Below are 22,662 nucleotides of genomic sequence, written 5' to 3'. Positions count from 1 at the left end.
GTCACGCCTGAGCTCCAAGTGGCCATCCGTGTTCCCAGCCAACCGAATCCCGCACAACGGGTGTGCCCTGGGGCAAAGGGCTGGGAGCTGCCTGAATGTCTGTTTCTGTCAACCACAGGTTTAAACGTTACGTTGCCTGAGCCAGATCATGGCAAGTGCGTGGGATCCCCGGACACACCTGCTGGGATGCGCACTTTTCCTCCTTTGGCTGCCAGGAGGTGGGTGCTAGTGGGCTCCAGCTGGGGTAGCCTTGGGAAACTGGGGCAGGCTGCCACTTTTGGCAGCCCCCAGCTATGCCACGCATTGCTTCCAAGCCTCTTCTCCCTCCTCAGCAGGGTCCCTCTCCTGCAGCCACCTGACCGTCGACTCCCCAGTTGTCGTCTTGGGAGGAAACGTCACAGCTTCTTGTACCATTTGGAGAAACCACTGCCCCATTACGAAGGACAGCAAAACCCAGATGATTTGGAAAATGGGCAACAAACAACTTATGGCACCCCAGTACAGCTTCAGCAATGGAGTGGAAGTTTCCAACATCACCGTTGGCCCCTTCAAGGAACCTGTGACCTCCCTGAGCTGTTGTGTGCTGGAACATGGCATCCCACAGGTTATGAACTTCACCCAGATCCAGGCTGGATGTAAGTCTCATTGCAAGGACCAAAAGTAGGGTGTGTGCCCAGTGCAGTGTTTATAAAGAAACCTTTATGCTGCTTATTTAAGATTCATAAAAGGCAACTTTCAATCAATAATATAATTAATCATCAAACACTAAAACCAAAATCTCTTATGAGAAGGGTGTGATCAAAAAAGTCCAAATGGTGGCCGTGAAGGAGTTTTGATGACATCTTTGCAGCCACCACCTACACCCTGCAGACTTTGGCTCCTGCTGATAGCCAAAGACACAGGAACAGAAGCAGCGAGCCCATCTGCGTTAGAAGCAGAATCCTACAGCAGCCCCATCTTTGCTATTCTGAAAGGGGCCAGGCAAACGGGGGTCCCTCCCTTTGGAGACTTTTCCCAAGAATAGTGATGTAGAAAAGGACACGTTCCCTCTCCCCCCAGACACTCTCCCTCTTGGACTGGCAACCTGTTTCCGGCACGTTCGGTTCCTTAAATATCGCACTGAGCCGAGGAACACACCGGCAGCCGGAGAAAGCGAGAAAGAGCCGGCCACACGCGGGATCCAGCGTGTAGGCTCACAGCCACCAGCAGCTCATTCTTCTGGAGCATTGCAATTTGGCTGAGAGCAGAGCTGCACTACCATGCCCAGTGCGCTGATCGGCTGTTCTGCAGGTAGCACCTCAGCCTGATGGCGGCAATGGAGCTGGCAGAGACAGCTCTTACCATCGCCCCACTGGGTGTTTCCCAATCTGGGCAACTTTGTCATGTATGGAGTTCAACTCCCACAATCCCCCAGCCAATATGGTCATTGCTAAGAATTCTGGGAGTTGAAGCCTACACATCTCAAAATTGCCCTCGTTGGGAACCACTGGTTTGATGTGTGATGTGATCTCATTCTAAGCAAATCCCTGGAAACCCCATTTTTACAGCATTTAAGGAATGCCATTCAAATGATGATGATGTTTGAGGTGGCTTCAGCAAATGAGCCAAGCTACACCCATCAGAGATTAGGGAGATGCCAGATAAAGTGCTGGATAATAATTTCTTCCTTCAGTAGAGCTGAAATCAATGTTCAACAGTTGGCCGCAAGTAAATCTCCTAAGTTAGTGAAATGTCTTCCAAGTCATGCCATGCAAAGGCATTTTGTGTGTTTTTCCAAGTAGACCGAAAACTGAACTTAGCAACAGATCCCCCGTCCTAACAAACTGCCTGTATTCAGCAGAGCAGAATGCCTGCCTTCAGTTGCTGCCACCAGGAGCCGAAGGGGTGGCTGTATAAACCGCCCCACCTCTGCTCTCGCTGATGAATGCTGTATGCTATAGAAAAAACGCTGGCACGTATAAAACCTAGCTCTCAAAGATCCGGTCTGGGTTCAACAAGGCCGCGGAACTTTCCCCCGCCCGCAACGTTGCCAATGTTGAAAACGTTTCCCTGCTTCTTTCTTCTCAATGCCACGCGGATGCCAAGCAGACCCTCCATCCCAGCCTCAGAACCTCACCTGCATCTTCAACATTACCTCCAAAACCCTGGCGTGCCAGTGGGACCCTGGGCAGGACAGCCTCCTCCCAACCCGCGTCGCCCTGAAGGGGTTCCGGTAAGGACAGGACGGGAGGGCTGGCGGTCAGGCTAGGGCCAAAGGGGGAGGAGGGGGCCGTCTGTTTCTCTCCATTCCCAGGAATGCTTTCTGACCTTTGACTTGTAAAAAATCAGAGCTGAGAATCTGTGGCTTAATTTAGTTCCTCGAAATAGGAGTCTGCAAGGGGTGGCGCTTTCCCTTCGACAGGGCCTTGCCCTCGGTGTGGGCACAGCACCTCTCGAGCCTCCGCCGATACGCTCTTCTTGGTCTTTCAGGAGCTCGAAGGAGTGTAAGCCCCTGGCCTCCATCCCAGACTGCGTTCCCGAACCCGGCCAGCCCTCCTGCACTATCCAGCGCTCGGACCTCCCGCTGCATCAAGAAATGCTTTTCTGGGTGTCTGTGGAAAACGCCCTGGGCACGGTGACCTCTGACCCCTTGTGTGCAGACCCCATGAATTTAGGTGCGTGCCGTCAGCAGGGCAGGTCTGCCTGCCCCCTTTTCTTGCCAATGGGGCTGAATTCAGAGGTGTCTGTGAATCCAGAGCAGGGGGAGTAGAAATACAGCATGTTCATTCAGAGGCAAATGTGAGAAGGAGGGTTGCTTGCCTGGAAGGCAAATGAAGGGCTTCAGTCCCTCCCGGAGTACCCGCTTCTTCCCTGCACCCTCTGGGAGGAAGGGAGCTCCTTTCAAGCCACTCAGCACAAGAGGACTGCCCACTGCCCAGGGAGAGGGACCTGATCCCCCCTCAATCAAAAAACGCACCTCTGGGGAGAAAGGAGGCGGACTGATTGCCAGGCAACCTCTGGATGGTCCCCTTTCCTCTCTCCCATGGCATCTGATATAAATAGCCAATGACAATGATACCTTTCTGACTGGCACGCACCTTTTTTGGGTTGTCCTCTCTTCATCCTTTAAAGGGTAGAACTCCATTAAAGCCAAGAGTTCAGGAGCAGGACACGTTTTGACCCACCTGTGCTCTCCAGGGGTGAAGGTGGGGAGAAAATCTGTTCCAGATCACCCTACAGAGCCAAGACCTCACCTTTGGCCCAACTGATGGACACCCCTGTGGTGTCATTGGTGCCGATGCCTGCCAGGAATGAGGTGCCAACTTTCTCAGCACTTGGGAGAAGCCCCTCCCTCTCAAAAGGCTGTTTCCCGTTGCTGTTTAATGTATGCTGCCTTTTAATTCGATATCTTGGGCGGTGCTTTCCTCTTCTTACTCACTGCCCTTGGAATATGTTTGGAGGTTAGCATTAAAGCACTCTCAATATGCACAAGTACAAGGCTCTCCCCACCCCACGTTGTTCATTCCAGCCTTGCTGGAGCCCCCGGCCATCCAGGACATCCGGTCCGTGCCCAAGGAGACCGACTGTGTGTTGGTGGCATGGGTAGCAGCAAAGGGCAGCGACCACATGGGTCAGGTGTGTGACCTGCGCTACCAGGTGGAAGGCAGCCCGGAGTGGAGCCTCGTGAGTACCCCCTTGCCCTGGCGACAGAACAGCTTTGCCGACAGGACCCCTCCGGGTGCGCAGTCAAGGCCCCCTTGGCACGGCTGTCGCTTCTGGCCTTGCCCCCAACGCCCTTCTTCGCACTCCAAGCTCTTTGCCGGCAGCCCTCCGCACCACCTTGGCACTGTCCTTTTCTGTCTCCCAGGACAGCCATGCTGTGCTGAGGCCCAAAGAGCCTTTTCAGTCAAAGCATTTCTGGCCTCTTCCCGTAACGCTCGAGTGCCCGGTGGGCAGGGGGGCAAGGGGAGGGGCCTTTCCGTGGGCTGCTTCTCCAACTCTCCCTTCTGTCCCAGGTCCACAATATCACCACCCGCCACCGGCAGATCCAGCAATGCGGCTTCCTCTTTGGCAGCCGCTACCACTTCCAGATGCGCTGCAGGATCCTCCCTCTCAGCAGCTGGAGCAACTGCAGCAGCTGGAGCGACTGGAGCCCAGCCAAGCTCTTCACCACACACGAGAAAGGTGGGAAATGGCAGAGTCCTGTGGCCCCCACAGATAGCCCAGCCTCTGAAGTCGCCAGGATAACCAGGGCATCAGGACAGTTCAGCCTCCAAGGCAGATTCTCATGTCAGGATTTGGCCTGTAGGGGTTGGGGAACAACTTCCTCTGGCCACGTGCAGAGTGCATCGTTTCAGTGAAATAGAAAACAATGCTCCAGTGTAGGATTATATCATAAAGTTTGCTTACGATCAAATGTATAGGGAGGGACTGGGGGTGGGAGGAGCTTCTGAATAGAAGCTTATGGAGCTCCCGGCCAGCTTTAGCTGATCTTGAAAAGCAGAGCAGGACGTGACATGAAGTAATTGGGAAGCCCCAGTGTGGCAAAATAAGTTGGGAAGCTAGCAAAAAGTTCCAGGAGGAAGCAATGGCAAACAGCTTCTGAACTGTTGCCCCGCCACAATCTCTGCATGGATCTGAAGTCAGTGGAAGCTGAGCTGTCTTCACTTTTCTGGACTGCGGAGCTCGCTTGCTTTAAAGGAACAGGGCCAGACACAAAGTGCCGACGGTCCTGAAGCCTCTTTTTCCCCTCAGCGCCTTCAGGAAAACTGGATGCCTGGTGGAAACTGCAAGAGTCAGGGAAGGGGACTGAAGTGCGGTTGCTGTGGAAGGTAAGTCGGGGCCTCCCCTGGCAGAACACCAGAGCAGGCGCGTTGCAGAGCTGCCCTTGTGAGGAGACGCACGACGAGGAGTGCTCAGCCTCGTCACCAGGTGACCCAAAGGACGGGGAGAGAGCCGTGCAGCCTTATCACTGCACTAGCCCATTTCCAGTCTTGGTTCATACCAAGTAGCCCAAATGTGCTGGACTCTCAAAACATGCTGAGCCACAAAAGAACTGGCTGCAGTTAAAACTAATGTTAGTTCAAATACAAACCCTAGCTCTTTTGCTAATCTGGTCAAGCGTGCTGGATGAATGCAGACTGGACGAGCTGCAGATACGTTTCATTTCTACCCAACCAACCAGCCAGCCAGCCAACCGCCCTTATCTTGTTCTACAGCCGATGAGGCCAGACGAGGCCAATGGCAGAATCCTGGGATACTGGGCAGCGCTGGGCACCCGTCAGCACAATGGAGAGAGCCCCCTCTCTCTCTGCAACACCACGGAGAGGCAGTGCACGTTCTCGGTGCCACCGGGAACCCAGAGGATTTATCTCACAGCCTACAACTCTAGAGGTGCATCTCAACCCACAGAAATCTTCTTGCTGGAGAAAAAAGGTAGGAACTAGACTGGCTCAGTGTCTCGTTTTTGTGAATCTGACATACAGTTTATTTTATTTGAGGTCTTTTTTTTAAATCTTTGTCTCTATTTTCATATTTCCCCAAACATACACATTTTTGTTTGAAACCTTGCTCGATGCGCAGAATTTTGACAACCAATTTTCCCTGAATTTCTCATGAATGTATCTTTTTTTATGCAGACATTATCCAAATACATATTGAATTAGTGAATATCAAAAAAATAGAAGTATAAAATTTGAAGAATAACTAAGTTTCAGATCATATAATGCAGCCTTTCCCAACCAGAGAGATCTCCAGAATTTTTCTCGCAGAATTTGTCAGCTAGCAAAGCAGTCATGACTGAAAATCAAAGCGGCTGGTCTTGAGGATGGAAGCGCCGCCTCCCTCTTGAATGATCCTCCTTCGCCTGTTTGTGGCTGGTGTTTTAGATCAGGTGCCCGGCCGGTAGTAGATGGTACCCCTCAGTGGCTCTGTTAATCTGAACACCAGGCTTCTAGGAATCCTCTGGCAGTCGAAGGTGATTGGTTTGAACCATCTGGGTGGCTGTTAAATATTTATACTGTAGTCTTGGTTCCTTATTGCAGTTTTGTGTCCCTTAATTCTTGTTGTAGCTGCTGTCCTGTTCGTCCCAGGCAGTAAACTTTGCACATGATATTGGCTCGGGGGGGGGGGGGCGCTGCAGTCTGTGGCTCTGCACAGAATTTGCAGGGGTTTTCTGGGCCACTTTGATCCCCATTGGGTGGGGCCCACCAGTCTGTTCTGATGCACTTTTTATGCACGGCAGCATTAGTGGTATAGTCATTCTCTCTGTTCTTTGTTTTGTGCATTTTTTATGAAATTGGGGGGATAGTGGTTCTTGGGTCTATTCTGGAGGTGGTTAAATTCTGCCCTTCGGAGTGGTGCTGAGCTGCGGGGTGTCCGGAGCCCGTGGATGCGGGCTCTTATGCGGCTCATTCTGTGGGCCGAGGGTGGTGGCCGCAGATTTTTAACGTTTGATTGGTGTGTGTCAGTTTCCTATAAAGCTGAATTTGTGGTATGCCATCATTCTGTGTGGTGCTGAGGACACTGAAAAATGGGATGTTTTCTTTCTCAATCTCTATGAGAACTTAATCCCTGGGCGTTGAGTGTTTTCAATTTGATTTTCTTTTAGGATTAGAAATGTGTTAACTTCTTTGTGTACGTGCATGCGTGCCTTTGCGTCAGTGTTGACTCCTGGCGACTGCCTGGACAAGTCCTTGCAGATTTCTTGGCAGATTTTCAGAAGTGGTTTGCCCTTGCCTGCTTCCCAGGGCTGAGAGAGAGGGGCTGGCCCAGGGTCACCCAGCTGGCTTCGTGTCTACAGCAGGATTAGAATTCATGGTCTCACAGTTTGTAGCCTGATGCCTTCACCACTACATCAGACTGGCTTTCTGTTGTTAATGTAGCCGTATTTTGAGTTTTTTGGGGAAGGACAATCTTTCCCAGGCGGTGCATGACTGCTTCTGCTGTGCAACCTGAGACAGGCAATTCATGGGCATTCTTGTGATCTGTTGGATCACATTTAACAGTTGTTAAATTGGAAGTAGGTAGTGAGGCTTAGATTAAGCACAGGTGTGCTCAAAAGGAGTTTCTCCCCTGGAATAGAGTTAAACCCACATCCAAAATATTGTCAGGCTCCCTTTAAACACACATATGCAAAAACCTTGAGCCAAACCCGGACATGGATTTAGCACCATTCCTGAAGTGCCCTAAACCCGTGTTCAGAAGCAAATGAACAACAGTTGACCGGGGCAGAGAGGGTTGAGCTGGCTCTCTCCTGCTTCCCCACACAACCACCTGTATCGGTCAGCTGCTGTCTGAGACAATCCAGGCTCTGGACTATGGATATTTCTAGAGGGGACCAGATGGGTTCAGGGAAAGAAGCTGGTGCAAAAGAACCAGGCTCTCTCTACCCAAAGCCGGCAGAGATCCCTGGGAAAAAAGTGCTGAGGAGCCAGAGACGGGCGTGCTTGCTCCTGCCTCGAGTGCCTAGGAGGTGCTGGGCTGCCTAGGGGCCAGCCATCTTTAACACCGATCAGGCACTTTGCAAAGCACTCAGGTTGCACCTACATCAAAAGTGCTGTAGCTCATTCCTGCTTAAGACTGGAACAGCCAAGGACGACTGCCTCTGGCATGGGCTGGGGACAAGATGAAGGCAGTGTTCTGAGTCCTTTGCAGAAAAAAGAGGTTTCCTGGGCATGTTCATGCCACAACCAGGTACAAATGAAAAAAGGCCCAAGGAAAAGCAAAGTACCAATTTTCCCAGGGCCCTGTGTGGGAGCTCCTCTACCATTTGCTTTATGGGAGGGAACAATTGCACAACGCATGAGAAGGAGCAGAGGCAAAACAGGAAGCACGGTCTTCTTCTTTCGAAGCAAGTCCATCTTCCTAGAGGGTACATGGGCTTTTGGGTGATTGCAATCAGTTAGGATGCATTCTTTAACAATTAGGAACTTGCTTTTCCCCACATAAATCTAAGCTGGAGACAAACATGCTCTGCCATGTCCTCATGACTGCCTTCATCGAATACCTCATCCATAATAGAGGCAGCCTTAAGTCACACAAAAGAGGTGTTTTCCCTTTAAGCCAATAGCATCTAACACCAGACACAATTGGTTATCCTTGGTTATCCAGTAGACTGGAGGCAAAGTCAGATGACCCGTAGGGAATGGGTCTAGCCCAGCACCTAGTAGCCACTTCAGGCTGGTGCCGGGCAGGCCCCCTCAGGTCCTGGGCCTTCTCCTCAAGGGCCATTCTGGTGTGGGAACAGAAGAGTCTGGCCTTCCCCACACAGGCCCTCTCTCTGTGTCTGCCACTTCCCAGCCCAGCAGCAGAAAGACCCAAGCTCTCCCTCCATAGCTCCCACCTCCCCAAGCCCACAGGTGTTCTACAGATGGTGGGCTACGGCAGAGAGCTCAGCTTGAGGTGCCTGAACTGAAAGAGCTGGGCTTTCTGGCTTCTCCAGCCCACTGAAGCGTGGACCTGAGGATGCACCAAGGGCGACGGGTGGTTCAATCCACAAGGATTTATTGTTCTTTCAACACCTCATACCTACTCACTGATAAGTGAGTTTTGACATATGGCTAAACCCAGATGGGAACTGAAGTGTTCAAGACTCCACCCTTGCATAGTTGCTAAGGAAATATCTGAAGTGCCAAAGGGGAACCGATTAGGGATTTAAGTAGGTGTCACTTAAACAGCTTGCAGTAGTAAATCAGTGGTCTAAATAGGCCCTTTTTCACTAATGTTTGTTTGTTTGTTTAGAGGCTGCCTGACTGCAAATGGCTCTGGGTGGCTTACACTTTACAAGCAAGAAGAATAAAAATTAGGAACAGCTCATAGACATTGAGAACAGAAACCAAACTGACAGCAAAAAACAACTGCCAGGGCTCCATAGCTACCCGACTTCCCACCCCCCAGGCAAGACTGAGGGAAGAGCCAGTTTTCAAGGACGTCCATAACGTCATCAGGGTGGGGGCCTCCAGAGGGAGGCTGTTCCAGAGATTTCAAGCAGCCCAGTCTGTTTCCCAGCAGGGCCCATGGGAGGGAGTTCACCCAAAACATCACCTGAGTGCCCGGTCACCATCCACCCCCCCCCCCCAGTGACTGGAGATTTCTCTGCAGATCTCTCACAATCTGAGGAGCCTAACATGGCGCAGTTTTCAGAGGAAATTCCAGCTTTTATGGCAAAGCTACTTGAAGAGGCAGCCCTTACAGACTCCTTGCTTCTTCCAGCCATTTCCTTTCCTTCGCCACTCTCACCATTTCCGCCCCGTTCTCTGATGTGCTTCTCAGGTCAGCCTGTGCTCCGGATCCAGGCCTTCCCACACAGTGAGAAGAGCTTCCAGTTGTGGTGGGATCCTCCGAGGACCCCGGCTACCGGCTACATTATTGAGTGGCACAGAGTGACCTCTGCGGCAGGGGACTACAGCATTGAATGGAAAAAGCTGCACAACGGAAGCATCACACAAACCCTGATCCAAGGTGATCCACTGACAAGGGAAGAGGGAGCATTTTCACTCTCAGCACCACTGAGGAGCCAAGGCAAATCTTCTTTTGGCGTTTATGGCCAGGATTTCCCAGTTTTATTGTAAGGATCAGACTAGCACAACCCTAGCCAGATCTGGACCAGGTGGAAACACCATGTTGCTTTGTTAACCGGCTCTGTTTATCTTCAAATGTAGGGGCCAATGGTTGTACCCAAACTGGTCCTTTTTACTCAGAAACCTTGACTTAGATGAATTCTACAGGTCTTCCCCACGGGTTTGCACTCCGGCAACAGTGAGATAATCCCCTGTCCATGACAGCTTGGGTCCCCATTTGTCCAGAAAGATGTAAGCAAACTAGGAACACTTGGTGTGATCTTCATCCCACTGTATTAAGGACTCATTTGAAAAAGTTGTTACTTTCAGCTGCAACTTTTGTTTATGCTACTTCCACTGCTATTGAGTTATGTGTGATATCCATTATACCAAGGCTGTAGGCAAAGCATAGGTCACTGTGGCAACACAATACACAACACGTTGGCCGGCCAAAAGCTGTATCCAAGCGGCAGCATTTTATTTTATTTATTTAATTTTCATACACACACCTTTTAAAAACACAGTGGACTCCCAGCCTGGGCACACTCCGAATGTGTAGAGGTACCAAGAATGCTGAGAACTGAAGTCCTCCTCTCCGGAGCTGCCTAGCTGCCTAGGAAGCCGTCCTAGAGCCAAGATTCCCGGCTGGCTTTAGGGAAGTATCCCCACGGCACCCGGAGGGCTGCAGTTTCCAACAGGCCATCACAGCCTTCCTCTCGTTGGGCCAGCCAGCAAGCCCAGGGGCTGGAAGGGAGGTGCGTAGTGGGATCCACAGCAGAAAGGTTTTCAAGCAGAAGGAAGGTGAGATGGAGGAGACGGAGAAGAGAAATGGCCGGCGGACAGCAACGCTGAGGGAGAGGAAGCGCTCTTAAACCTGGTGGCATCTCTGGCTACAGAACCCCTTTCTACAACGTGCTCTGACGGCAAGGCGCCTTGACGTGCTGAATGCCGCCCATCTTCCCTTTCTTGCAGATACCAGAACTGTGCAACATCTGAGTGCATTACATGCCTCGTGTGTTTGGCAGCATATTCATTCATTAATACGTGACTGGCCACAAAGCATCGAATGCAAGTGAAATAAATATCCGCACATTATTTTTTGTGGATTGCTAGGTGCTCTCTGAGCTTGGTTGTTTGCTTGCAGATGTTTCATGACCCAGCTAGGTAACATCATCAGTGTTCTGTTGGCATACTATTTTTTGGAAGTGAAAGGAGATGCAGAGTTGATTCTGTTTAAGCAGCGCTTTCATAGGGGTCCAGCTCCTAAGAGGACGTGCAACTGTAACAACATTTTTTCACAAGAATAATTAAAAGTTTAGCATTTTGAAAAGGTAACATTTTGAAAGGGCACAATCAATTGTAGAGCAAGCACCGGCCTCACTGCAGGGCTTATAAGACAGATGGTGGGCATGTGGCGCGCCTCCAGCCCTTCCATCATCACTAACATCTCCCCCTTCTCTCTTTCAGAAAACATTGAGCCTTTCCAGCGCTATAATATCTCCATCTACCCCCTCTACAGGGACGGCGTAGGAGTGCCTCAGTCGGTGGAAGCTTACACAAGGCAGAAAGGTGCCTCTTCCAAACAGCTTTGGAATTCCAAAATTCAGCTCAGCTTCCATCATCAAAGTAGAAAGTCACTTTCAATCAAAACTTTCATGGGTTGGAATTGTACATCTGGGGGAATTTCTAATTGTCTCTGGGGGGGGGTGTTGTTGTTGTTCCAGGAATAGGGCATAGAAGAAAAGCAGCAGTGCAGATTAAACTTGATACCCAGCTTAATTTCCACAGTTATAAGAATGCAGACTATTTTTAGCATTCCATCTAGCATTAATACTTCTGAATGTGGTTATCTGAGGCTGGGGCAATGAAAGGCTGTTAGTAGGTAGTCAGTAGAATCAGGAAGATAATTTGCTCATCCAGTTTTAAACTTTTTGAGGTGTGACCAGAACAGCTTCCAGAGGCTGCTCATGGCAAGCTGAAGTCTAGTCTGTCCTCTTTACCCCAATGGGTCCGCCTGCCCTCAGCACCCCTTTAACCTTGACCTGCGGTTGATCATACTTCCATTCCTTTCTGATCTCCACAGCTCCATCCAGCAGCCCCAAAGTTCATCCCAGAAACATTGGGGTGTCCACAGCTGAAGTTTGTTGGGAACCCCTCCCCATTGAAGAGCAGAATGGGTTCATCACCAGCTACACACTCTTCTGGATCAATCCCAGTGAAGCTGCTAGAAGTATGTCTGCCCACTCTTTGCAATTATGGTGGTGGGTGGCTTCTCCCCGAAAGCAGAGCTCCTCCATCACTATTGTTGGCTGCAACTGGATTTCAGCTGACTAAGAAGAGAGCAGCTGCTGCCTCTAGGCCAGTTCTGGCCCCTTTTGTCTCTGATGGGCCAAGAGGAAACTTAGGATGAATCAGCCTGTGACCAACATTTCTTTCCATCCTATTGGGAACATTTCCATTGCTGCTGCTTGTTCTATATTTTTATGTCCCTGGCAGATTCAGAATTCCTCCCTCCATCCTGCCCCCTCCTTCCACTGCAATAGAAACTTATGTCCAAGCCTCTGGCACCAAGACAACTAAAGCTGAGTGAATTGTGCAACAGACAAAACCACACACTTGTCTTCAGAACAACTGATGGGTGACATGGAGAAAGAAGGAAGGGGGAAGAAGGCAGTTTGTTCAGAAATCTTTGGCACAAGCCAGGATGGGATTTATTCACCCAAAGGGTGTGGTCCAAATGGATAAGTAGGCAGTCCTCCAAAACAGGTGTGCTCAGTGCTTCAGGGATGAGTGCCCTTCATGCAATCAGACCCTCCAATTCATTTTAAACCAATTTTACTCCTCCTCTGGTGTTTGTCAATCTAAGGAGGAAGTTGCAAAAGATTTCCCTCCCCATAACTTGAGCACTAAATATATTGTTTGCAAATTACAAACATACTGTACTTTATAGCAATATATTTATCTCCCTCATTTAAGAACCAGTAAGAAATAAGATTTTTTCTTTTCAAAAAGTGAACTTAGGGAAAAATAGACAGAAGCAACTTAGTCCAAAAGAAAAAAAATAAGCTTCAATCTAATGAGCAGGAAATAGGCTAGAAAAGATTTGCAGGGAAGGGCATTGGGGAGACAACACAGGGAAGGAAGGAGGCAGAAGGGTCAGGAGGTGACTAGGGACCGTACCAGACATCCCGCCTTCCGCTTGGCCTGTGCATTTTGCATCCCTGAAGCACAGTGCAAGAAAAAGTCAAGATATGTGGCATCCTTTTTAATGATGGTCATAAGGACATCACCCAATTAAGAACTGATTAAACATATGATCAAAGAATGAAATCTCCAGAAGTTTGTTTTTTTATAAGCAATAAATAAGGGTAGTACATTCATAGAAAAAATACATGTTCCTTTGGAGTTTTAGATATACACACTGGAAACAGCAGGCACAATCTTAGCTTTCTCATAGAGTTATAGACTTGGAAGGGACCTCAGAGAACATGTAGTCCAATCTCCTGAAAAAGAGACATGTGAGATGCAGACCATCACCCTAGTTTTTTAAACTACTCTGTCTGCCGATCATTGATTGACAGTAAAAACCTGTATTAAAAATAACTAAGCACTTTTAAATATTTTTGCTGCTTGGGACATTAATATTAGAAGAGAAAAAAGTAGTGCCTTCCAGATGTGTTGGAATATACAGTAGCATGGTCAAAGATGATAGTTGATTTCCCTATCATCTATTCAGTTGATAGTTGATAGTTGAGGGTTACAGGTTGCCTTCTTAACTTTGCCAAGACTTTGCTACCCAAGGTGCTGTTCATGCCGTACCTTATCACCACAACATGCAAACAGAAAGACCTTTAAAGAGGAGTGTAAGAAACAGAACCATGCCACCCATCACCATTGTTGTACTGCCCTCCCTCTGGCTTCTAGGCCTTTCTGTCTGAAATGATAGCAAAGCGTTGCCAACTTTTTCTCTAGGTGTTGTTGTGAATGCTTCTGTGGACACCCTCACCATCTCTGGTCTTTGGCCTTCAAGGATGTACAGCCTGCATATCATGGCCTCTACAAAGGGAGGGAGCACCAATGGGACCAGTCATATGATCACCACCAAGGCAATGGGTAAGGAAAACCCTGGCAGTTTGGGGCTGGGAAGGGAATTCAGCCATCTTTAGCTGGGACCATGGAAATGGAAAGAAAAAATTACTAGGCCCATAAGGTCAATAAGCCATTTTGAGAGGGTAGGATTTCCCCAGAGCTGCAAAGGATATGTCAGTCCTACAAGGTAGACCAGACTAAGAAAGCAATGGCATGTAAGTAGGTATTACTTTTACTGTACATAACAGCTCTAGGAACAGAATCTTGCATGTCTGAATGTACTTCCCCCTCCCTCCCTTTACCTTCATGTGAACTAGGGAGAGGTTTGCCTGAGACATTTTCTCAAGTTATTTTTTGGGCCCTGGCTCAGGACCCTCTTATCTATCTTATTTGGTAGCAGCTCTTCCTTCTGTCCTTCACAGCCATTCCGTATGCCCTCTACAGCAGTGTTGCTTACAGTATGGTCCAAGGACCCCTGGAGGTCCCCCAAGACCCTCTCAGGGGTCCTCAAAAATCAAAATTATTTGCCAGTTATTGAAGATATTTGCAGAAATGTTAATGTCACTCTTCTCATTATTTTTTATTTGTTAAAAACAATAGGGCTTTTTCATGAAAAATATTCATGTTAATATCTAATTGGTTTAATATTGTTATTTTTACATGATTCAATAAATAAATATTCTACAAATGCATCAATTTTAATTTTTAATATGGTAAATATTGATACAAACAAAAGCTCTTTTGAGATCCTCCATAATTTTTAAAAGTGGGAAGGGGTCCCGAGAGCAAAAGTTTAAGAAACACTGCTCTGCAGAATGGTTGGCTAAAGATGGCTCACTGTTCTGACTCAGTGCTTCATAATAACGTTCCTCTTTCTTCTCTGGTATGTGTGTCTGACTTGCATGACCTAGGTGGCAGGCACAGCCACCTCCCTGATTCTCCCATTTTCCTGGTGCTTTTGAGAACTTTTGAGAGGCATCAGAAATTCACAAAGCTGAATCCTACTCATCCTTCTGCCTTCAAGAATATTTTTATATTGCTGTTCTTACTGTGAAGGAAACAACAAAAGGCCCTAGGAAAGGCAAACAAAACTGATTCTCCTTCCTGGGCATTCAGGGCAATGTTCCAAAGTTTTGGAATTTTCTCCACAGCTATTCTTTGAGGACCCTCTGCTTCAAAGGCAGGGTTAGCTGGGGCTAATCCTTTTGGGCTTCCTACTCCCATCCACCAGTTGTCACAAGCCCACCTGTGTAAGTAAAGACCAAATTGCACAACCTCATTCTTCCTTTTAGGAGCAATTCTCCCTGCATGAACTAGCCCCACCACAACCATTTTTCACACCTACAAATTTTCACTTGATGATGTATTCATCTTTACTTTGGTCAAAGACCTGTGGACAGTGGCAGTGCAGCCAATTGGCTATGGGCACACACGACCTAATTCATGTAAAAATAACAGTATTAAACGAATTAGATACTAACATAAAAATATTTTTCATGAAAAAGCCCTTTTTTTAACAAATAGAAAATAATGAGAAGAGTGACATTGTTTTACATTTCTGCAGTGCCCCTCTTTAGTTCCATGTGGGGAAGATGGTCGCTAATCCAGCAATACCCATGGTTCCTTTATGGCTGTCACCACAAGAAACTTTTTATAGAAGAGAAATGATAACTAAACATACATGGTTATGGTGACATATTGGAATTTTCTCAAAGGGACTTTAAAGACAAGAAAGGATTTGGTATCAGAAGGATACTGTCAATGGTTTTCTTATGTACAGCTTCAAGAAAGATTTAAAATAGATAAAAGGATTTATGGTTTTGAATATGGTAAGACTGAATTTGAAGCAGAATTATGTACTAATGATGAACATGTTATTGCAAAGATGTATAAACTCTTATTGAAACTAGAGACAAAAGATGAACAAGTTAAGGACTGTATGGTAAAATGGGCTAAAAAGTTTGGTTATAACATATTGATGTAACAATGGGAGAATATATGGTTGAAAGGACTGAAATTTACAATTATAATCTTAAAGAGAATTTTTATAAAATGATGCATCGTTGGTATTTGTCACCAGAAAAATTATCTAAAATGTATAAAGGCCCTTTGAATGTATGTTGGAAATGTGAACAAGAAGGGACTTTTTATCATCTCCGGTGGATTTGTAAAAAAGCAAAAAAAATTGATATCAGATACATATTTTAATTCAGAAGATTTTAAGGGTTGACATACAATCAAAACCAGAGAGCTTCCTTTTGGGTTTGATGGACAAACAGTTGGAACAAAGTCATAGAATTTTGTTCTTACATATGATAACAGCAGCAAGGCTTTTATATGCATAAAGGTGGAAAGATACATTACCTACAATGGAAGATAATGGATGGTGAAGTTGATGGAGTTGGCTGAGATGGTGAAATTGACAGCTTTGATTTGAGAAGATAGTAATTTTGATGTTAACTGGAAACCTTTTTTGGATTTTTTGCAGGAAACAGAAAAAAATGAAATTATGTTGTATGGATTTGCTTAGAAATAATATGGGTAAATAGAAATAATGAAAGTTATGGTGTATACTTAGAGCAAGAGTTTGATGTATACTGCTACTTATATCTGTTGTGAGGAGGGTCAGAAATCAATTTTTTTCTTTGCTTTTTCTTGTCTTGTTTTCTGCACTTTTGATCTTGACTACTCTTTTTTCTAGTCTTTTTACTTTCTTTAATATTAGTTCTTATTAATTTTTACTGTTTGTTTTAAAAGTTAATAAAGTTACTAATCCACCAACACCCAATACCTTGCTCTCTCTTTCAGACAACCTGGACATCACCATCATGTACTTACTCATTGGGCTGCTCTTGGCCATGATAATCGGCATGGTCATCTGCTTTCAGAAAAGCAAAAGGTGTGTGGAGGAGCAAGCCAGAAGCTGCAGAGCTTCACTTTGGTGCCTGACTTGAGGGTACTGTGGACAAGCACAGGAGATAGCAGAGTTCTAGCCAGGAGACAGTGGGGTGAGGGCCAGAGGCAAAGGAGAGTCCTATGGCAGTACAGGAGGAGGAGGGCAAAGACCACACCTGGACGGTGCAGAGGACCTTTGCACACTGATGGACCTGAAGATGAAGTGGCAGCAGAGAGGATGGAACAAGGTCTTTCAAAGAGAGTGAGATGGCATGCCTGAAGTCTGCTGCCCCTTCTAGTCTAAGTGTTTTTGTCAACCCATGCCAGAATATTTCCCTGTTTCATGGGATACTTAGGGTTATCCAAGTCAAGGAAGGAAAGGCCAACAGCATGGGGAGGGGAAAATGGTAATGTTTCCTTCAAATCGAGTGCAGCTTCTCTTGACATCAAATCATGTAATGTGGTGGGGAGTTTGGGAGAGGTTCCAAAAATGACTAGGAACTGGTGCCAAGATTTGAGGAGAGGACTCTGCCACTAAAGAATTAAGAAGAATTAATGTGTTTACTTGTCTATAAGCTAAAACAAAAATAAAATGCCAGTATGAAACAAAAGCTTACCAAATCACAGGTCATGATTAGATACGTAGGATGCAGACTGCGTAAAAAAAAAAAAAAAGATCCAAAACTCATATACGTATTTATCAGAATCTCCCTCCTGAAGCAGCTGCTTCCTCTGAGAGGAAATTCCCCCAAGACCCACGTTCCAGGTATCTGTGCTGATGTCCGTGTCTCAAAAGATTCTCATTGATTCACATGTAAGAGAGGAGCAGAACAGGGAGTGGCCACCATCAGGTTGTAGAGCTGGGCCCTCCGGCCATCATAGCCCCAGACTAACCAGGTCCTTCTCTCTCCTCCTCCCCCCCGCTCACCCACAGGATGAAGACGCAGTTTTGGCCTAGTGTCCCTGACCCAGCCAACAGCAGTCTGGGCAAATGGGCCCCTGCTGTTCTGCAGGAGGTAAATCTGCGGCTGTCAAGCTACGGTGCTGCTCTTTCCTTGCGCAGCAGCTGCTGATTTATGAACCTTCCACCCACAGTTGGATGCATCAACCCCACTGCACGAGCAACCCTGCCAACTTTCACTTGCTGGATTTGCACAATATATGTACCCTGATCGACAGCTCAATTAACCCAGCTTTCTAGGTTCATACAACTCATTGAGCCATGAACTAATTACATGAGCTGCGTTCACACAAAATACTAGGCCAAAATGCATTGACTGTCATTCAGTGCACTGAGCTACTGAGTTCTGCATATGGAGTTCTGCATACAGAATGCAGAGATGAGGGCATCCATAGCTAAAATTCAGCCCAGATCAATTGCAAGGTAGAGCTTGCATAGGCTAAGGGAGCTTTATTTCATTTCTTTATTTATCCATTTCTATCAAGCCTTTTCTCAGGAGCTTAAGGGGAAATCCCTTCATTTTACTCTTGTAATGACTGCATGGGTTGGGCTAAGAATGTGAGTGATTCTCAGCTTCAGTAGGAACTGGAATCTAAACTTCCCCAGAGCTAGTCCAGGGAACACAAGTCTGTTGAGGACTGCTAGCTGATAACCAGAGTATACAGGTAGTACTCATTTAGTGACCACAATTGGGACCACTGCCACAGTTGCTAAGTGGAAAATCATGTGACCACGACAGACTGATGACTTATTTTATTTCCGCATTCTCTATTAACTCTGCTTGTCGCAATCTGGTTGCGAAGCATGCAAATAGCAATCATGTGATTGTGGGATGCTGCGACAGTCATAAGCGCAAGGATTGGTTGCAAAGCTATTTTTTTCATTCTTGTAATATCAAACAGTCACTAAACAAGGCAGTCAGTAAGCGAGGACTACCTGTAAAGCCTTCCTGTCCCATGGCGGTCTACTTCTGAATGAAGATGCTAGAAATGAACATCCCCATCAGAACCCGCTTAAGGATGTTTCTATGGCAACCAGTGGCTGATGGCAGAGATGGCACTCTCCTTTGTGCTAAGCTAGGACTGGATTTCCTTAGTGGCCTGCCTGCTGTCATTAATGGTCCCTTCTCCTGCCTTTTTTCCCCAGGAGACCCTCCAGGCTCCCAAGGCATGCGAGCTCAGCCCTGTCATTGTTTCTGCCATCTTAGTGATTGAAACAGATGAGAAAAAGTGCCTTTCCTGTGGGAAGAGTGAGCCCAGCCCAGCCCTGGAGGACAGCCCAGCAGCCCTCTCTGACTCTTACCCCCGTGAAGCCAAGGGAGCTTTACCAACTGGGGGCTCAACGCCAACCTCCTACATGAATAGCCCAGAGTCTGTTCAGTATGCCAAGGTACTGGGGGGCAGCTATCGCAGTCAGCAAGAAGCATCGCCCACCCTCTACATACATTCCAGCTCCAGGCAACCTTTGCTCCGCAGCCTGACCCCCAGCCCAAAGCCTTACAAGAACCTGTGGTTCCACAGCAACCAGCCAGAGCGAGCAACCAGCTCCAGCTTCAAAGAGGAGGCGGTTTTCCTGGATGGGGCCCTGCTGGATTTCCCACTGCTGCAGGGGCTCAAAATTGATGGGGATGAAGACCTTTGCAATTTCCGAAAGCTATAGGACCCAGCTGACAACTCAGGGCTGCAGGGGGAGTGGCCCGCTCTTCTTCTGGTTCTTCTCCTCTTCCTTTTCCTTCTCCTCCCTGAGGGGTCTGGCCAAGCAGTATTTTGTATCTAGAAGGTGGGCAGAGTCACATTTCTCCAAACTCAGATGAGAAACTGCCAGAAGCAGCCATGCTTTAGTTTAGATCAGTAGAAGGCAATCTCAGGGAAGCGGGGTGGGGGGGAATTTTTGGATTTTTGTTTCTGGTTCAGAGGCTGCAAGAGGCATCGGGGTGATTTGAGGGCATCACCAGTGGTGGAGGTCAGCCTATTTGGAGGTGCTAGAGAGATGTTTGGGGATTAGATAAAAATTGGGTGTGTCAACTTTGCAGAGATTTAACATGCTTAAACGTTTTTAAAAAATACACTGTGCTACTCAAAACCTGAGTTTGCCCCAAATTTCAGGAGTGTAGCCCATGGTGCTACAAGGGCTGTAGATGCAACCCAATGGCTATAAGTTGCACCTCCCCCTCCCCACCGTGGTGTCATCTTTTTGGAACTGTTGGCCGTGCCCAGCCCTGCTGAGTATCATCTGTTCTCATGACTGCTGCTCTGATCTGAATAGATGATCTCAAGCCTCTAGAATGGGCATCCTCCTTCCTGGTGGCTCCTTTTGTCACTGGCCTACAAAGTCTGTTGGTCACAACAGCTGCCATGTTCCCTTATTACACAACCTGCACCCCTAAGCCCTAATCTGCAGGAGCTGGTGCTTTATTCGTTCCAATGGCAGCCACTTTCCCCCAAGACTTAGCTTTCCTCTGTATGTATTACAATACTTCTTTGGTGTTCCTGGAACACTCTTAAGCCCACTTCAGGGCAATGGCAGGCTCTTGGGCACTCATACAGACTGATGGCTCCTCTCCTACCCCCAAGACTTAATGGACTATGTGTGCATGTACCTTTAAAAGAAAAAAAAATGTTCAAAAGCATCTTCAAGATCTGCACCAAAGTAACATGAAACAATATTGGGATGGTGATCTAGAAGGGATCCACTGCCAGAATAGATCTATTGCACGTACACCTACTTCTGCAACTACTCTTCTCATCCTGAAAGAAGTTTTTTAACCCCTTCCAAGATTTACTGAGTTCCCCAATCTGGAACCCAAAAAGAGAGCAGAGCTTAGCTCTCTTGGCAGGAAGACCCACATCTCCATTACCACTGATTAAGTCAGTGACAGTCTTCTGCCACAAAGGACCAAGCAGACTGTTCCCTAAGCTGCCAATGTCCACAGAAGACTTCTTTCAGCTACTGAAATGATGCGGATGCTTGTGGAGAAGCACCAGCTGAGGAAGAGCTCGAAGTGCTCACAAGGGCAGAGATATAAAGTGGAAGGAAGAAATGGGCATGAAGATGGGTGAGAAAGAAGCACCAGTTTCCTGGTGAATCCACAGCTATTGTTATGATGGTCTTTGAATGACCGGCAATAAGAGGACTCAGCAAAAGACATTAGTGTTGGTGAACGGCTGCAAGAGGAAATCAAGGAGTTGTAAAGAAAAAGGCAGTTGGAAGGCTCATTCAGAAAACTCCCTCATTCCTTCAAAATACTTTTTCCACTAACACTGCTATTATTTATCATGCATATAAAATACTGTACATTAAAGGTGCTCTGATATTTGCCCTCATGTGAGCTCTTGAGGAAAACTTATTCTTTTCTTCCTGTGTCATAGCCAGGAATTGGCTGACACACCACTGATTTATTTAAATTGTATGGCTACTCATCTCACCATAGCGACTCTGGGCAAGAAAACACCAGACCACATAACCACCACTAGAACCAACCAATATAGAAAGCCTAAAATGATCACTAAGGTAAAAACAAATCCAATAAACTAAGAGTGCCCCACAGACTCCAGCAAATCTCCCCATCCCCATGCCTGGGAGCAGAATCAGGTCTTTAAAGCTTTTCTGAAGGCTGGGCAGGCCAAGACCAAAGTAATCTCAGAGGTGAGGGTATGGTGTTCCAAAGGGCAGGTACTGCAGCGTAAACAGCCTACTCTCTGGTCCCACTTGGTGAACATTCTTTAACTGACAGGACTCATAGTATGCCTCTCCTGAAGGATCTGATACCGTATCTTTGCCAGGTGGGCTAAGTCAACATTTCATATGAACCTAAAGAGCTTCGTGAGAGTTGTTCTACAAAAAATTGCTTGTGAGGGCTCAACCATACATAAATCTTTAAGCCAGCTTTCCCAGATGTGCTGAGAGCAAGGCATTTGAAGGCAGCACATTAGAGGTCTGCCTTAAGGCAACCACATGAAACTACAATACATCAATACACTTATAAAGAGCTGCTATCAGACTTCCCCAGTAAGAAACAGATCTCAGAAGTGGGTGGCAGCACTTAGTGAAAGGGGAATGTATGTTCCAATCTTTCGAATCAGGAGCCATTTACCTGAGAAATCTTATTTGCTTCAGCTGCAGCTTCTACAGTGCTAAACTTTCTCTCTGAAAAAGTATCACCCAATGAAATTGAATCCTGGAAAAATCAGGACAAAAGGAATTTTTTTTTACGCAACAGGTAATTAAACTTAGAATTTGCTACCACAAGATGTGGTGCTGACTACCAGCTTAGCTGGCTTCAAAAAAGGATTGGAACAATTCCTGGAAGTCATGGGTGTGAGAGATGGATAAAATATGTTATTATTGACAAAGAAATAGTAGCTTGAGCATGCTAAGAGTGCAGCTGTGTGAGAGATAAGGAAGTAGTGTTAAGTGTTATGGTTATCAGATAGTGGCAGATGGAGAGGAAGTTGTCTCCTTGTGTGGGACAATGTAAATGCAAATTAATTTGGAGCAATCTTTATCACTATAATGCAATTAGCTGAAACCTTGAGCAAATTACCATAGACTTGCAATGGATGAGGTGGGAGGGACCAGGAAGAAATCATAGAGCGGCCGGAAAGACTGTACACCCTGATTACCTTAGCCAATGGGGAAAAGGGGAGGGACTTGCGATCGGGAATGTATATAATTAGGCCGGAGTGTGTATGTGGGTGTGGCTTCTTATTTGCAAGGAAGCCCACCAGCCTTTCCAAATGCTTCCAATAAAACTTTACTTCTGACTAACCCAGAGAGAGATTTGTGGTGCTTGTTTCACACATGGGGACCAATGGCTATCAGCCTTAATGGCAATGGGACCACATCTGAAGGCCATCTGCTGGGAAACTAGTGGGCTTTCTTGGTTGGCCCCTGTGAGAACAGACACGGAGTAGATGACCCAGTGGTCTGATCTAGCAGAGCCCTGCTTAGGTTCTTATGTTCTTCTGAGTCTTCTGAGCTTGTGCATCCCACATTTCACTTCCATACTCCTTGAGAACTGTATTCCTTGGCTCACCCTTTTCCAGAATATCCATTCTCTTCTCCCGTGCATGTTCAAGCACAAATGGGAAGCACAGATCTTCCTGTGATTGATGCTTCCAACCTGTTTTATTACTTCCTGATGAGCACGAGTCAGAGATACAGCAATTGGTCTAGATC

At 47.0% G+C, this 22,662-nt stretch overlaps 1 protein-coding gene across 1 annotated transcript in view; it reads left to right on the top strand.

Annotated features, from left to right (window-relative positions):
- The window catches only part of CSF3R (colony stimulating factor 3 receptor), a 38,385-nt gene extending 16,198 nt beyond the window's left edge, over nucleotides 1-22,187 (top strand). The window contains exons 2-15 of the mRNA XM_088153327.1: nucleotides 336-635; nucleotides 2,089-2,212; nucleotides 2,470-2,654; nucleotides 3,509-3,663; nucleotides 3,996-4,164; nucleotides 4,735-4,811; nucleotides 5,199-5,415; nucleotides 9,253-9,441; nucleotides 11,007-11,108; nucleotides 11,623-11,769; nucleotides 13,512-13,652; nucleotides 16,437-16,527; nucleotides 17,458-17,539; nucleotides 18,631-22,187. Coding sequence (XP_088009453.1) covers nucleotides 336-635; nucleotides 2,089-2,212; nucleotides 2,470-2,654; nucleotides 3,509-3,663; nucleotides 3,996-4,164; nucleotides 4,735-4,811; nucleotides 5,199-5,415; nucleotides 9,253-9,441; nucleotides 11,007-11,108; nucleotides 11,623-11,769; nucleotides 13,512-13,652; nucleotides 16,437-16,527; nucleotides 17,458-17,539; nucleotides 18,631-19,143 — 2,492 coding nt within the window. The 3' untranslated portion in view covers nucleotides 19,144-22,187. The remainder of the gene's footprint in view (nucleotides 1-335; nucleotides 636-2,088; nucleotides 2,213-2,469; nucleotides 2,655-3,508; nucleotides 3,664-3,995; nucleotides 4,165-4,734; nucleotides 4,812-5,198; nucleotides 5,416-9,252; nucleotides 9,442-11,006; nucleotides 11,109-11,622; nucleotides 11,770-13,511; nucleotides 13,653-16,436; nucleotides 16,528-17,457; nucleotides 17,540-18,630) is intronic.
- Nucleotides 22,188-22,662: the final 475 nt, after the last annotated feature.

Source organism: Python bivittatus, unplaced genomic scaffold (genome assembly GCF_059951505.1).
Source record: "Python bivittatus isolate LINGU-HERP-01145 unplaced genomic scaffold, Pbiv_v1 ctg000040_np1212, whole genome shotgun sequence".
In the NCBI taxonomy this organism is placed as follows: domain Eukaryota; kingdom Metazoa; phylum Chordata; class Lepidosauria; order Squamata; family Pythonidae; genus Python; species Python bivittatus.
This window is presented reverse-complemented; position numbering and strand designations above follow the sequence as displayed.